Consider the following 15,018-nt stretch of genomic DNA (forward strand, 5'->3'; position numbering starts at 1 on the left):
TGACTCCGCCCTCTTCCTCTCTCCCTGCGCTCCTCTGTCCTGGCCCCCCTCTGCCTGAGTTTTGGGGTGGGTTGCGGGGACACCGCCCCTTACAGCGGACCGTCAAGACAGATCCTGATTGCACTAAATCGTTTAACATCCAAAATATTCTTTGGCATCGGCAGTGCGTGTGGCACCTAGCTGGCTGAAACCCGTCCTGCCCGGAGTCGCTGTGTGGGAGCAGAAGTGGTCAGAGTCCGCGCGTGAGTGTTGCCTAAAAAGGAAGTTCCACCGTTCCCATACCGGGAGTCGAACCCGGGCCGCCTGGGTGAAAACCAGGAATCCTAACCGCTAGACCATATGGGAACTGATAGTAGTGCTTCCCCTGTGGGTGTATACGACGTTGGCGTCAGCGCAGCCGCCTGCGCACTACAGACAAGTCCGTCCCCGGAGCTCGCGCCCTCTGCCGGCCCCACTGGGTACGGCGCGCCCTGCGCTCCGGGAACGCTGCAGCCCGGGCGAGCCCACCGCGCCTCGCTTTGCCCCAACCAGCTTGAGACGGTGCGCGCCGGCCGACGTGCACTCTACTCCACAGACGCGGGGACCCGTGTTCATAGACAATTCGCGGTCCAAGCAATGACTGGACTCCTACTGGTTCAGCGCTGCTTGGAAAGGACTCCTGCCAGGGGGCAGCGACGTCTGCAGGCTCAGGACTTAGTGAGGTGTCCTGGGGGCAGCAGGTGGCCAGGGACCTCGGCCACCCACACAGGCAAGAGAGTGCTCCCCACCCCAGCCTTGCAGCTCCGGATCCTATATGCCCAGATCCAAACCCTAAACCCAGGAACGGTGGGGCAACAGCTTGAAATGGACCCTCAAAGTCCATGGAGCAGATCTGGGGCTTGGGAGCCTGGCCACTGCGGCCGGCTTAGTGATTCCGCAGTTCTGAGTGGTTGGATATGTATTTATTTTATATATATATATATATATATATATTTTTTTTTTTAAAGAAAGCAACACCGTAGAGACAAAGCATCACCATTCAGAGACAAATGGGGAGCAAGTAGGGACAGCTCTACTGTGGACCAAGAACAGGGTTCCCCCATAAGTAAGAGTTCTTAGAAATTACTGGAGCCCCACAAGGAACGGAAGTGGCCCTTCCACGAGTGCCCAGAGGCCCAGAAGGGCTCTTCCCCATTCCACTGACAGGAGTGGTCAGGTGGCTCACTCCTGTGAGGATGAAGGGCTCTGTCCACTTCGTCCCCCCAGCCCCAGCCCCAGCCCCAGTGAGGTGTGGCTTTCGGCTCTCCCCCGACTATGGTGGGCCTGCAGGTGTTCACCACCCGGCTGACCCACCCGTGGCTCCCCCACAGGCACAGTTTCTGCAGCCGCCCCGCTACCAAATGCAGCCTGGCCACACTGACACCAGGGCCACTTTCACCGGGGATGCAGGGGGGCTGTTCAGGAAGGAGGAGGCCCTGCACGGCCTGCAAGGCGGATGCTGCCCGGGGACAGCTGTGGCCACGCGTCAGGCAGCGCCCGGCTCCGGTGGCCGCAGTCTCTGCTGGAGTGTCCGCAGCTGCTTCTGGCCCTTGCTGATGCGGATCTGGAGGGTAGCGATGTCGGCCGCCAGCTGCAGGCCTGCGGGAACAGGAGACCACATCACCTGAGGCTCCAGGCCTCGGCCGCCCCACACTATTCCTGACACGCTGGGGAGGGGGTGCCCTAGGACCTTCTGATGTCCCCATGTGGTTGGCATGGATACCAGCTAAGGAGCACCCCGCCCCCTCCCGGCATGCCAAGGGTTGAGACCACCAACTCCCTCGGGGAATCCCACCTGCCTCTCACACCTACCACGGGCAGGGGTCCGTGCCCTTCAGTACACTCACCGTCCCGGAAGCTGGCTTGGGCTTGGCGCAGACTGTGGGGAACCAGGATCCCGAACCAGTTGAGAGGGTCTTGCGGGGGAGTGGTGGTCTCGGGCTCCGGCTCCGGGGTCTTAGTGGGACCCTTGCGCTGGCGCAGGGCTGCTGGAAGGGAGGGGGGGGGTCTGAGGAGGCTGGGGTCTCACTCCTCTGGAGTTATTTTGGGGGGCAATGCGGAGTTGGGAAACCCGGCAAACAGCTCCCGGCCGAAGCCTTCCTTTGGTCCCCTGCCTTGCTTATGGGACTGTAGCGCCCCGATCCCATCGCCGGGTGGGAGATGACCGCTTCCGTCCACCGACACGGTCAGGTACCCTACCACCTCTCCCACCGTCCCCCACGCAGGCCGGGCAGCTACCGGGTCAGCGCGCTCACCTGCCTCGCGGGGCCCCACCTCCTCCGGGGTCCAGGCGCCGGCGCGCACCACTCTCAGCTTCTGCAGTCCGTCCTGGGCCTCGCTGGACGACAAGGTGGGGCGGATGGTTGGACAATTCCGGGGGCGTCCCCCGACCCCTGCCCGCCCGGCGGCAGCACCCGAGGTCCCTCACCTGGTGCACACGCACACCTGGGGCTCCATGTGGGACGCGTACTGCAGGGGACCCACCGACTTGACACCCATGGCGTAGCGCGCCTTGGCCAGCGACAGCCAGCCCTGGGGACAGACGGGGCAGGGGCATGGAGGAGCTCGCCCGTGCGCACGCCGCGAGCTCCCGCTGCCCCGCACGCCAGCCCCCCCACGCCCACCTCCTCCACGCGGCCGTTCAGCACCGCCCGCTTCGTCTCCAGCTCCTCCAGGTCCCCGAGCAGCTGCAGGATCAGCGCGTCCAGCTCCGCCCGCGGGTCCTCGGCCGCCATGTCCGGCCCGTCTCACCCGCGTCTCCGGTGGAGCTGAGGGCCTGGCCTACAGCTGCCATCATCTTCAGGTTGTCCAATCACCGTCAGGCACGCTGGTTTGACAGCCAATCGGCGGGTGGGACACGCCCCCAAGGGGACGGTCCCATTCATGGCCCCGGACGCCCGACGGCTGCCAGCACCCTGTTTAAGCGGTGCGGGAGCACGGGGACAGTGTCCCGCAATGAGCGTCCCAAGTGTATCTGCCAACTGCGCTGTCTGCCAGGGCTGACGGAGCTTCCAGATCGCTTTTGGAGGCGGGAGCATCTTAAAAATGATCCTAACGCTGTGGCAAAGGAAGGCGAAGCCGTACGCCACCATTTTGATTAAGGGAAGAGTGGCTTTTACACTTCAATTTACAGAAGACGCCGGCCGGGATCTTCCCAGTGGATCGGTTTTCTCGAAGTGCCGATCAGGGTGGCTTTAGGAGCTTACCAGCTTAAAACTGGCCAAAGCCGCCTGTGAGCAGCAGGAACCGAAGCCCTAGGCGGCGGACATCTTCATTAACGGCCGCCCAACGCCACTCAGAGTGACAACACTGTGAGGCCAGCCTATTGGTTATTCCGGCGAGCACTCGCGCGGGACTGACCAATCACCGTGAGGCACCCGGCTGCTGTTCGCCATGTTAACTTTGGGCATTTATCCAGAGCTGCCGACTGGAGTGAAGCCTTTACGCTGCTTCCCTGAGTGAGGGCGGAAGTAAGGGCTGCGTGACTCCGGCTGTGCTCGCAGTCTGTCCCGCATCCACGTGGGACGAGAGGCGCCCAGGATGGTAGGACTGTGGGGTTGAGCGCGTGTTTTAGGGCGTGGGGGTGGAGTGGGGTTGGAGGTTCGCCTTCTTGACCGGACTGGCTGTTCCGTAGCTGCGCCGCGAGGCCCGCCTGCGCCGCGAGTACTTGTACCGCAAAGCCCGGGAGGAGGCGCAGCGCTCGGCCCAGGAGAGGAAGGAGAAGGTGCGGCGGGCGCTCGAAGGTACGAAATCGGGGGGCCCTGGGGTACCTGCCTGCTGGCGGGGCCCGTGTACCCGCCGACGTCCGTTCGGGGTCCCGGGTGGCCAGCGCTGCCTGGCCTGACCACGGCTTGCTGTGGTGTCCCGCTTTCCACGGGTCGGAATTCCTGCCTGGCCTGGACGAGATTCCCAGGCATCGTTAGGATTCTCTTGGAAAAGTGTCCCCTGTCAGACTTCATGATGCCGCTTGCACTGTCCAGGTGTCGTGCTTGTGTGTTGCCCTTTGTCGGAGGGGGGTTTTGTTTCCGTTGGGTGATGCACCCCGCTTCTCCCCTCCTGCCCCGCATTCGCTCCGATGCCCCCAGGTCTTCAACCTGTGACAGTATGTGGGAGTGTATGTGTCCCTTTTTGCAGCTTTTCTAGTTCCCGCAGTTGAGTCGCCCCTGAGGCTCAGTCTGTTTTTTTTTTTCTTCCTGATGTTGGTTTTGGGGTGATCGCCACACGCTCAGGTGTGTTGCCGCAGAGTAGTGCCCGTTTCCAGGATAGAGTTGTGTAGCGAGGTGGGGAAGGAAGGCCCTGGCCTCCCAGCCTTGACGTGGGGGAACTCCTGAACCCACAGCGGCTGACTTTCAAAGTTTAAGATGGAGTGGTAAGCCCTTCTCCCGTTAAGGGGAGCTCAGAATACCAGGTCAGGAGGAGGTGATTTTGCTCTGATCTTCCCTCCCCATGTGGCCTTGGCCTAGTAGGGATTAGGATCTTCCCAACAGATTGGTGGGGAGGGAGCAGCTGCCCCAGGGGTGGAAACTGAGGGTCCGCTCGGTGCACGCATCTCACACAGCTCCGTCTTCCGCTTTGCAGAAAACCGGCTGATCCCTACCGAGCTTCGCCGGGAGGCGCTGGCCCTGCAGGGCTCCCTGGAGTTTGATGATGCCGGTGGTGAAGGTGAGCCCACTGCACAGCCCTCCCTGACCCTGAGCCACGTCCTGCCCCCAACTGGAGCCCTCTGGCCTCTGCCCACACCCTTGTGGGACATGCTGGGCTGTTCCTAAACAGTCCACTACCGTCACCCTGGAACTGTCCCCAGCGCTGGCACCTCAGGGACTCTGCCCTGTGCTCCCGATCCCTAAGCTGGCAACCGTCAGAGCCGTGTGACTGGCACGACTGAACCGCAGATGCCACAAGGCACCCACATCCTCGGTTACAGGTGCACCTGCCGGGTGCTGCCTCCTTGGCAGAGTCGGCCGTGCCCCTTGCAGCTTCACACCCCAGGACGGTGTCGTGTTCTTGTTCCTCGTGCTCCCAACAGGGGTGACCAGCCACGTGGATGACGAGTACCGGTGGGCCGGAGTTGAGGACCCCAAAATCATGATCACCACCTCCCGAGACCCCAGTTCCCGCCTTAAGATGTTTGCAAAGGTACCCACAGCCCTGGGTGGGCAGTGAACAGACATCACCAAGGACAAGTGGGAACCACCCTCTGGGTCCTGACAGGATGCTGTGGTCCACACCTCACACAGGAACTGAAGTTGGTGTTCCCGGGCGCCCAGCGCATGAACCGAGGCCGACACGAGGTGGGGGCGCTGGTGCGAGCCTGCAAAGCCAACGGGGTCACCGACCTGCTGGTAGTTCATGAGCATCGAGGCACACCGGGTGAGGAAGGCGGCTGAACGGCTGGCAGGCAGGCAGGCTGGTGGGTGGAGGGTGGGCCGAGGGCAGGCTGGGGTCCTGACTGCCCTCTCCTCCGTCTGCCCCCCATCAGTGGGGCTCATCGTCAGCCACCTGCCCTTCGGCCCCACTGCCTACTTCACGCTGTGTAACGTGGTCATGCGGCACGACATCCCGGACCTGGGCACAATGTCGGAGGCCAAGCCCCACCTCATCACCCACGGCTTCACCTCCCGCCTGGGCAAGCGCGTGAGTCTGGGGTGTCTCCCAGAGGCCGGGAGGTGAGGGGTGTGGGATTGAGGGGCCGGGCCGGACCTTTGACACCGCCCTTCCCTGTGCCCCCCAGGTGTCTGACATACTGCGCTATCTGTTCCCTGTGCCCAAAGATGACAGTCGCCGCGTCATCACCTTCGCTAACCAGGAGGACTACATTTCCTTCCGGTGGGTCGGGCTCAGGGCTGGCATCCAGAGCTGTGTGTCCCAGCACCGCTATGGCTGACCTGCAAACCCTCCGCCCCTGCCACCATCCTCTCTCCGCAGGCACCATGTGTACAAGAAGACGGACCACCGCAACATAGAGCTGACCGAGGTTGGGCCCCGCTTTGAGCTGAAGCGTAAGTTGGGGGCTTCATGCTATGTGCCTGGTGAGGGGAGTGGAGGGAAGAGGGGCTTCGCCAGGCTGGTGGTGACGCCCCTGTCCCCCTGCCTCCTGCAGCGTACATGATTCGCCTGGGCACACTGGAGCAGGAGGCCACAGCTGATGTGGAGTGGCGCTGGCACCCCTATACCAACACTGCCCGCAAGAGGGTCTTCCTCAGTGCTGAGTGAGCCTACTGCAGGACAGGGCGCCAACCAGAAGACCACAAGGCCCCTGAGAAGGGAAGGGGTGCCAGGGTGCCTGACAGCCTCCAGGCGGTTGAGCCTCAGGTCAGCCCTGTCCTGGTGGTGACTAAGCCGCTGGCGGTCTCTGGGGGGTGTTGGCCTCAGCTTGGTGTTCTTGGGACCCTGTATGTGGGTTCCCTGTGTGGGCCCTGGCATGCATGGCACCCTGCAGCGAGGGCTTTTGGTTCTGGGTGCCCGCACATTACCCCAATTTGACTCCACCAGAAGGCTGCCAGCTTGCTGCCCTTGCCAGCAACCCCCCCCCATCCTCCTGCCCCCAGCCCCTGTACCCCCCTCTGTCCCCTTCTCTGAGTGACCACTGCCAGTGGTTGTGGCCGTGGTCTCCCATCGTGCCCCTCGCTGAGTGTCCCGTCCCCAGGCTCAGCCAGGCCGTCCCAGGTGACAGGGTGAACGTGTGCCCCTCTTCCTTTATCCATTGCCCCTTGGTGGACTCTGGCTCTCTGTGTCCGGCTCCTAGAAGTGTGACAAGGAGTTTGGGATCACAGGCGCTTCCAGAAAGTGCCCGTTCCGTTTTCCTGGCTGCACGCCCAGGATTGCTGGATCACGTGGTGCTGCAGTTTTTAACCTTAGGAGGAGCCGAGTCCTGCTTTCCAAGACTGCCCATTTCCGTTTCTGCCAGCCGGGCACCAAAGTTCCCCATTTCCCACACGCCTGGCCGTATTTATCATCTCTGTGCCCCCTGAGGGCCTTGATTTTTGGTGATGAAGCTTCTTTCATACACGTTTTGTCCATTTATATGTTGTCTTTTGAAAAATGCTTATTCAGATCCCTTGCCCCCCCCCTTTTTTTTTTTAAGAAATAAATGCTTCACTCTTGTATTTTTCCTGTTTTTCTTTTTTCAAGATTAACAGGCAGAGAGGGACAGAGACGCCGTTGATCTACTGCTTTGCTGCACGAGTGGCCGCAACGGCCAGGGGTGGGCCAGCCTCAAGCCAGGAGCCTGGAACTTCATCTGGGTCTCCCACACGGGTGCAGGGGCCCAAGCCCTTGTGGCCATCTTGTGTCGCTTTCCCAGGTGCACTAGCAGGGAGCTGGGACAGAAGTGGAGCAGCAGGGACTTGGACTAGCTCCCATATGGGAAGCCCGCACGGCAGGCAGTTTTTACCTACCTGAGACATGATGTCGATCCCCTCGACCTTTGAATGTGCCTAGTTTATAAACCTCACTCTATCCTTGGTAGGTATGCCAAGGGCATAGAGCACGTAAGAGGCTTGGTACTACTCATGGCTCCGGGCATGCAACACAGGTCTAGAACTTAACCACCAACAGGTGGGGCGAGGGGGATGGGAGGCATCACTGTGTGCTGTGGGGAGGTCTAGCCAGCTGAGATCTGAAGTTCAGACGCCTGTGCCCCACAGCTGTGTACCTGGCCTCAACAGTTCCCAGGCTCAAAAAGCAGCACAGACCAGGGAAGGTCACCGTCATTCATGATTCAAAGTCATGGGGAAGGCCTGGAGGGTGATGGCCCTGGCCCAGCCCCAGCCACTGTGGACATTTGTTCAACAAACAGGTACATGGGAGAGCTGCTCCTTGACTGGCTGCCTCTCAAATAAGTAACATTATTATTATTTTTTTTTTTTTAAAAAAAAAGGTTGTCAGTCATGCCCCTGGGAGGTGAGGCTCACCTGCTGCTGAGGCCAGGGCAGGAAGGAAGAAGATGGCAGTGCCCGGGCCAGCTACTCACTGCCTGCAGACAGCGTGGTTCGTACATGGACACAGGTGCTTGGGCAATTTGCACACTGCCAACCTTCCCCGTGTGTGCTGCTTTTTGATGTCTAACTTGAGGACATTCCCAACGGCTGCATCAGAAAGTCCTTGCTGACCGTATCACCTTATAAAGGGTTACCCTGTCCTCATCCCATGATGGTGCTGTGCTGGAAGGTCATGGACCAGCAAGTTCATTCCCAGCAGCCCTTCTCTGCTCACAAGCTCTGGAGGGAGGCGGCAGTGGATGGAGTGCGCTGGGCAATGGCCTGGAGGGGCAGCCTGCAGCCGTGTCCCTCCGTGATGGAGGGACAAGAGTGCTCTCACACCATTCAGCAAAGCAGAGCACTCGGGAGCCCATCACCTCCAAATACTGCTGGGGTTCATGACCTCTGGGGTTAGCTTCAGTACCAAGAACCTAAGTTGGGAGGCAAACCTACACAGCAGCACACTATTCAAAATACAACGGCTGAAAACTCCCAGATAAACTTTACCAAGCGAATGTGGGTGCAACGAGTGTGCAGTCGCAGTTTTGTGGTTGTTTAAAGATTACTGATTGATTTGAAAGGCAGAGTTAGAGCGAAAGGGAAAGACAGAGCCTCCCTCTGTTCACTCCCCGAATGGCTGCCACAGCCTGGGCAGGACTGATCAAAAGCCAGGAATGTCTGGGTCCCCCCAGCTGGGCATGCAGGGGCCAAAGTACTTGGGCCATCCTCCCCTGATGTCCCGGGCACATCAGCAGGCAGCTGCATCAGAAATGGAGCAGCTGGGACAGGTACCAGTGATGCACCTGCTATGCCATGGCACTGGCTGAAATAAGGACATTTTTAGAAAATATAACAAAGGAGTTGCTACAATGAACACATTCTCTTCCAGATGGAAATCTCTTACTGTCCTGTATTTACTCTTTGAAAAATGTGTTTTATTTGAAAGGTAGATTGAGCTCCTGGGCACTCTGGGATGCCCGGCAACAGCAAGGGCTGGGCCATCTCCCATGTGGGTGGCAGGGCCCCCCCAGAGAGCACATTAACAGGAAGCTGGATAGAAAGCTGGGCTAGGACATCTGATGAACAGTACATAAGATGGATGTATTTCATTTGAGTTCGAAGAAAGGTGAGCGCTTCTACGCTGGTTCGTTTCCCAGGCGTCCAGGCAACAGAACAAAGGCAGTGTCTTTAACTCCCTCCCTTGATGTAGCTGAAAGGCACAGGACATAAAGCTGTGGACGGTTAGGTGGCGGGTGCTGGGGGCCCAGTGGACATAGCCTTGTTTGTTTTTTAAAGATTGATTTTTATTGGAAAGTCAGATATACAGAGAGAAGAGACAGGAAGATCTTCCATCTGCTGATTCGCTCCTCAAGTGGTTGCGATGGCCATGCTGCGCCAATCCAAAGCCAGGAGCCAGGAGCTGTTTCTGGGTCTCCTGCACAGGCACAAGGTCCCAAGGTTTTGGGGCTGTCCTCGACTGCTTTCCCAGGCCACAGACAGGGAATTGAATGGAAAACAGGGCCACCAGGATTAGAACCGGCATCCATATGGCATCCTGGCACGTGCAAGGCGAGGACTCTAGCCACTAGGCTACTGCACTGGACCCACGCATCACCTTATTGACGGGCAGTTACTCCTTTTATTTAATTTTTAAAAAAATTTTCCCATTTTTTAATTATAGTTTTGATAATTGTTACATAGTTTAAAAAGGTTCAAGGGCTACAGAAAAGTGGGTAAGACTATTATTTCTACATTGTTTCCGTCATGTATCTGGGGTAAAGGGGGATATTAAGGGAGGACCCCCACCTAGCTTCCCACCCACCCCAGGTCCCGGATGTGGGGCATGCCCTGAGGGTCCTGCTCAAGTGGTTTGATAGTTCAACAGTCATGAATTGCTGCCAGTCTCACCACTCCAAGCATGATGAGGTTGTCGAAGAATCCGCTGATTGACATAGTCCATCTTAGAGTCCCCGTTTGCCCAGTTTTGCCCTGCCAAGTTACTCCTTTTAAAATAATTTTTTAATCAGAAGATAGTCACATCCTGCCTACTACTTGAAACTCTCCATTGCGGTGATGACTTTGGGACGGCTCAGGCTGTCAGGACGAGTGCTACCTGAAGGCGAGCATCCTCCGGGGGCTGCGTGGCCAGCTGGCTTCCTGTTGCTATGCTGCCTGCTGCCCGCGGGTGTGCTTTTAGCTGTGGAGCACTTCAAATGGAGGAAAGCAAAGAGGACAGTCCGTGAGCTGCTCTGTCGGCCAGCCCGACTTCCTTGCCAAGTCCCGACCACTTCCTATAGCCATGTCATCAATTTTACTTTCAAGCCAATGTCACACAGTGCGTCATTTCATCCTTACGTGTTTCCTAAGAGATAAAGACTTAAATTTGTCAGGATCACACCACAAGTTATTTCTCTGTGTCATCAGATACCCCGTAAGTGTTGAGTTCTTGGTTTACGTCATATATCCAAATCAGATCCAGTCATTGCCACTGCTTGGCAAGGCTCCTAAAGTTTTTTTTTTTTAAGATTGTTATTTTTTACTTGAGGTAAGTTACAAGAGAGGGAGAGACACAGAGATCTTCCACTTGCTGGTTCACTCCAAAAGGTCACAACACCAGAGCTGGGGTCATCTGAAGCCGGGAACTAGGAGCTAGGAGCTTCTGGATCTCCCACTTGACTGTAGGGTTCCAAGGACCTGGACCATCTTCCAGTGCTCTCCCAGGCACTAGCAGGGATTTGGAAGGGAAGTGGAACAGCCGGGGCTTGAACTGGCACCCATATGAAATGCCAGCACAGGAGAGGGAGGATTAGCTTGCAGTGCCACTGCATAGGTTCCAAGTGTCCTACTCTTTAAAAAGGATTTATTCATTTTGATAGAAAGGCAGATAGAGAGAAAGATCTTCAGTCTGCTGCTTCACTCCCCAAGTGGCTGCAAATGGCTTGATTTTTGAGCTGATCCAAAGCCATGAGCCAGGAGCCCCTTCCAGGCCTCCCACACAGGTGCATGGACCCAAGGCCCCAGGCTGTCCTCTTCTGCTTTCCTAGGCCACAAGCAGGGAGCTGGATGGGAAGTGGAGCAGCCAGAACATAAACTGACACCCATATGGGATCCCAGTGCATACAAGGTGTGGATTTAGCCACGAGGCCATTGTGCTGGGCCCCTCCTAAATTGTTAAAAGGAGAGGTCTTGCACAGCTCACCCTATTTCAAGTGTAGGATTCAGTGTGGCTTTTATCACACTCATGGGGGTGTGCAGCCTTCACCACAATCTAATTTTGGATCACTTTTTTCCACTCTTAAAGAAACTACCCATCGACTGTTGCTCCCCAGCCCTCTCCAAACACCCCCCAGCCCCTGGCCAGCGGCCAGCTGGCTTCTGGCGAGCGTGCTATTGCCTGTTCTGGACATTGCCATGGTGTCTTCTTGGTGAGCTCTGTTCCTTAGCAGAATGCTTGCAAAGCCTACCCAGCTTGCAGTTCGGCTGATGCATCTGTTGTTTGCATATAGCACATTCTGCCCACTCAGTGGGTTGTTCCCTGCTTTGGGTTTGTTGCAAATAATGCCACTATGAGCCATTAAATCTCCACTTTAAAAAAATTATTTTATTTGGAAGAGTTACAGAGGGAGAGGAAGAGAGAGATCTTCCACCTTCTGGTTCATTCCCCAAGTGACCACAATAATGAGAACCGGGCCGGTCCAAAGCCAGGAGCCAGGAGTTTCTTTTAGGTCTCCCACTCAGGTTCAGGAGCCCAAGCACCTGGGCCATCTTCTACTGCTTTCTCAGGTGCCTTAGCAAAGAGCTGGATCAGAAGTGGAACAGCTGGGATTCCAACTGGCATCCATAGGGGATGTTGGTGTTAGGGACGGCAGCTTTACTCACTGTGCCACAGCACCAACTCTCTTTAAACCTGTGGGAGCATCTCCATTTTCTTGAGGAGCCAGGCTTATTGGTGAAGTTCGTCTTGATTCGCTGATGGTGTCAGTGTATGGTGAGATTTAACCTACCCCTGCTCCATCCCTTCTCTGACTTCACATTGACCCGCAGAACCTGAACCAGGCCCTGGCTCATTTTCTTCCTTACTAATTTGACCTACTTGCTGGGAGTGTTGTGTGCAGTCACCAAAGAACCTCCAATGTCTAGCTGGCATGTAGAACTTTCTAGCCACATGCCAGTTAGCATTTCTGACAGAGCCTAGGAATCCTTCAGCCTCATTTATGCTCACCCAAACAGGTGCACACTGGATTCTCCCCCGCCCCACAAACACTCGTGTTCTCACTGAGCGGCAGCAGCTGGTCCCAGTGACCATCCTGGGGCCCACACTCAGATCTGACGCCAACAGCTCTGCATTCAGGGCCCACAGATAGCTTCCAGCGGTCAAGGTCAAGGCCCCTGGCCAGCCTCAGATGAAAATATGCAGCGAGTGTTGGTCTTTAAATAAAGCACCATGTGCAGATAGGAAGTGTATGCGGCTGGGCTAAAGGTGGGTGTGGAAACTGCAGGCCAAGGACATGGCGGTGAGGCCGCCTCCATCCCCCAGTGCTGTCGACCAGGGCTGTCAGAACATCTATCTAAGAGTTTACCTCTTCCAAGGGCAGGTGTCGAGCAAGGCAAGTGCATGGGCTGTGCCCTGAAAAGGTGGCCCAGCTCAGGCGGTGGGCTGAGCATCTTAAGGGCATCAAGGGTTGGGTAGAAGGCCTATTCCCAGGGATCCCCAGGACCTTCATGAATAGAATCTAGGGGCAGCTGCCCCAGGCCATTCTCCACAAAGAAGCTGCCAGCCTTAGAGCTGGCATGGGGCTGAGAGGAGAGTGTGGTGTCGTTCTTGAACTGACTTCCTCCTTCAGAGAGGGGTCCTTGATTCAAAATCCCAAAGCCTGAGCAACCCCAGGGAGAGCAGAGGATGCTGTGGCAAGAGCCTTTTCCCCAAGGTCTATACCTGCCAGTGGGACTGGGGGACAGCTCTCCTACCCCAGCCTGAAGGTTAACAGAATGAACCAGTTGGGGGGACTTTATTTTTCAAATTTCTTCTACCATTTCTTAGCCTGGCAAAAAGGAAGCAGACCTAGAACTGTCCCCCTAGTGCCACTAGCTTCCTGGGCCAAGGTAGGGTCATGCCCTTTTCCCTTGGCAGTAGCCAGTAGCTCAGACCAGCCTTCTGGCAACATTGCATTGCTCAGCTCTGACGAGTGGGCCCCAAGGTGGCATGCTCCATGAAGGGCCGGGCAGGTGGCTTACTGGCAGTGAGCTTCAGGATACTTAGGATGGAGTCCTTGCTGGCTGTGCCAGCCATGTGGGCTCCTCACCGCTGCTGGCAGGGAATCTAAGAGCAGGAATTGAGCGTGTAGTGCTCTGGGATGAGATAGAGGGGATGGGTGAGTGGGTGAAGGAGATCTGGCGGGGTCACTCTCTGGGGCCTTCCATGTCCCCAAACAGCCCTCGCTATGAGCTCTCAGAGTGCAGATATTTGCTGACATTTAGACCAGGTGGCAGGAAAGCAGGTGGGCTCAATGATCAGAGTGAGTGACAGACCCACAGCCAGAAACACAGACTCCCACCCTACCATGAATGGCAGATCACAGCTGGACCACCTGACTCTCAGGGCACAGGGCAGCATCTAACCAGTTCTGTACACCAGAGGTAGTCAGAAAGATCTTCAGGCACAACCTCCCTTCTCTTCCCCAAGAATCCAGACACATTTGTGGCACATCAGACAGACACACTTCTGCATGGGCAGACAGAACCTGAGGCAGACTCCCAGCAGGACAGACAGCCAGATACACACAGATTGTCTAGCATGGGGTTGGAGACACATGAAGATGCCCCCTCCCTGCCTCTTTGCTGTTCAACTGGAGGGTGGTCCCAGCCAGGCAGGAGACAGAATCCCTCCCCAGAAAGATTAAGAGACTTCACCCCCAGGCCAGCACAATGGCTTAACTGAGTAATCCTCCATCTTCAATCACCAGCATCCCATATGGATGCTGTTTGGTGTCCTGTCTGCTCCATTTCCCATCCAGCTCTCTGCTTATGGTCTGGGAAAGCAGTGGAGGATGGCCCAAGTCTTTGGGACCCTGAACTTTGTAGCAAACCCAGAGGAAACTCCTGGCTCCTGACTTTGGATCAGCTCAGCTCCAGCCATTGCAGAGGCCATTTGGGGAATGAATCAGCAGATGGAAGATATTTCTCTCTGTTTTTCTTTCTCTCTGTAAATCTGCCTTTCCAGTGAAAATAAAAAGAGAGAGAGAAAGAGAGAGAGAGAGAGGGAGAGAGACTGACTTTGTCCTAGTGGCCCAAGCATCCCATCCATTCAGAAGACTGTCTACTGGACAGACTTATCTCCAACCTATCCTATAGGAAGGACCTTAAGCTACAAACCTAGACTCCACTGACCTCCAATGGGACAGAAGATCCTCTTCTGGCCAAGTGGAACCATCCCAGTCGCAGGGTCAGCTCTCCCAGCCCCCAAACTGTACTACACAACAAGGCACAGATGCCCCTAAACCAAAGCCTGCCCTGTGTGTCCCTCAGAGTCTGCGCAGGGGTTTTCCACATCAGAGAATTACCTTGACTCCCGTTACCCCCTCACCAACTGAGCACGCACCTGCGACAACCTGCCCACCCCCACCCAGGGATCCGGGGGCCTTTCCCCGTCGGCGGGTCCCCCTGGTCTGCTACAGTTCTCTCAGAACCTCACCTGGTGGAATTTGGGGCGGGGAGGGTGGGAATCCCAGACTTTACGGAATTGTATCCAAAAATTCGAAATTTTTTAAAAAAGAAGAAGAAGAAAGAAAAACCGGCACCTGGCGGAGGATCATAGGGCTCGACCTAGGACAGAAGCGTCTGGGGGACTGTGCGGATCCACCTGCGGGCGAGGCGGCTGGAGAAAAAGAAAGCGCTCGCACGGGACTCACTTCTCCCTCCCAGCTCGGGAACACGCCGGGCTCCAGCTGATCCCGGGTCCTGGTGCGCGGGACAGTCCCCAGACACCGGTGACCGTGGGGGTGGCCACTCGCCCCTCCGCCCC

General features: G+C 56.8%; 2 protein-coding genes and 1 non-coding gene across 5 annotated transcripts; 1 reads left to right on the forward strand and 2 right to left on the reverse strand.

Moving 5' to 3' along the window:
- Window positions 1–273: 273 nt before the first annotated feature.
- Window positions 274–345, reverse strand: TRNAE-UUC. Its single transcript has one exon. It is a non-coding gene; the product is annotated as a tRNA-Glu (tRNA).
- Window positions 346–416: 71 nt separating this feature from the next.
- CCDC115 (coiled-coil domain containing 115) lies at window positions 417–2,838 on the reverse strand. 3 transcript variants are annotated; one of them, XM_040979140.1, is made up of 5 exons: window positions 2,667–2,838; window positions 2,447–2,550; window positions 2,274–2,356; window positions 1,866–2,003; window positions 417–1,617 (listed from the first exon to the last, which is right to left on the reverse strand). In XM_040979140.1, exons 1-5 carry the CDS (start codon window positions 2,751–2,753, stop codon window positions 1,505–1,507), a joined length of 525 nt encoding a protein of 174 aa, XP_040835074.1. In that variant the 5' UTR covers window positions 2,754–2,838; the 3' UTR covers window positions 417–1,504. The 3 variants fall into 3 exon arrangements, with proteins under 3 accessions (XP_040835074.1, XP_040835072.1, XP_040835073.1); XM_040979138.1 differs by having other exon boundaries at window positions 418–1,617; window positions 1,866–2,006; window positions 2,643–2,838; XM_040979139.1 differs by having other exon boundaries at window positions 421–1,617; window positions 2,643–2,836.
- A 218-nt stretch (window positions 2,839–3,056) lies between these two features.
- Window positions 3,057–7,112, forward strand: IMP4 (IMP U3 small nucleolar ribonucleoprotein 4). The gene is made up of 9 exons (XM_040979136.1): window positions 3,057–3,561; window positions 3,653–3,761; window positions 4,597–4,680; window positions 5,045–5,154; window positions 5,256–5,388; window positions 5,498–5,652; window positions 5,750–5,844; window positions 5,944–6,017; window positions 6,119–7,112. Exons 1-9 carry the CDS (start codon window positions 3,559–3,561, stop codon window positions 6,229–6,231), a joined length of 876 nt encoding a protein of 291 aa, XP_040835070.1. The 5' UTR covers window positions 3,057–3,558; the 3' UTR covers window positions 6,232–7,112.
- Window positions 7,113–15,018: the final 7,906 nt, after the last annotated feature.

Source organism: Ochotona curzoniae, unplaced genomic scaffold, assembly GCF_017591425.1.
Source record: "Ochotona curzoniae isolate NIBS_2020 unplaced genomic scaffold, NIBS_Ocur_1.0 contig_3037, whole genome shotgun sequence".
In the NCBI taxonomy this organism is placed as follows: Eukaryota; Metazoa; Chordata; class Mammalia; order Lagomorpha; family Ochotonidae; genus Ochotona; species Ochotona curzoniae.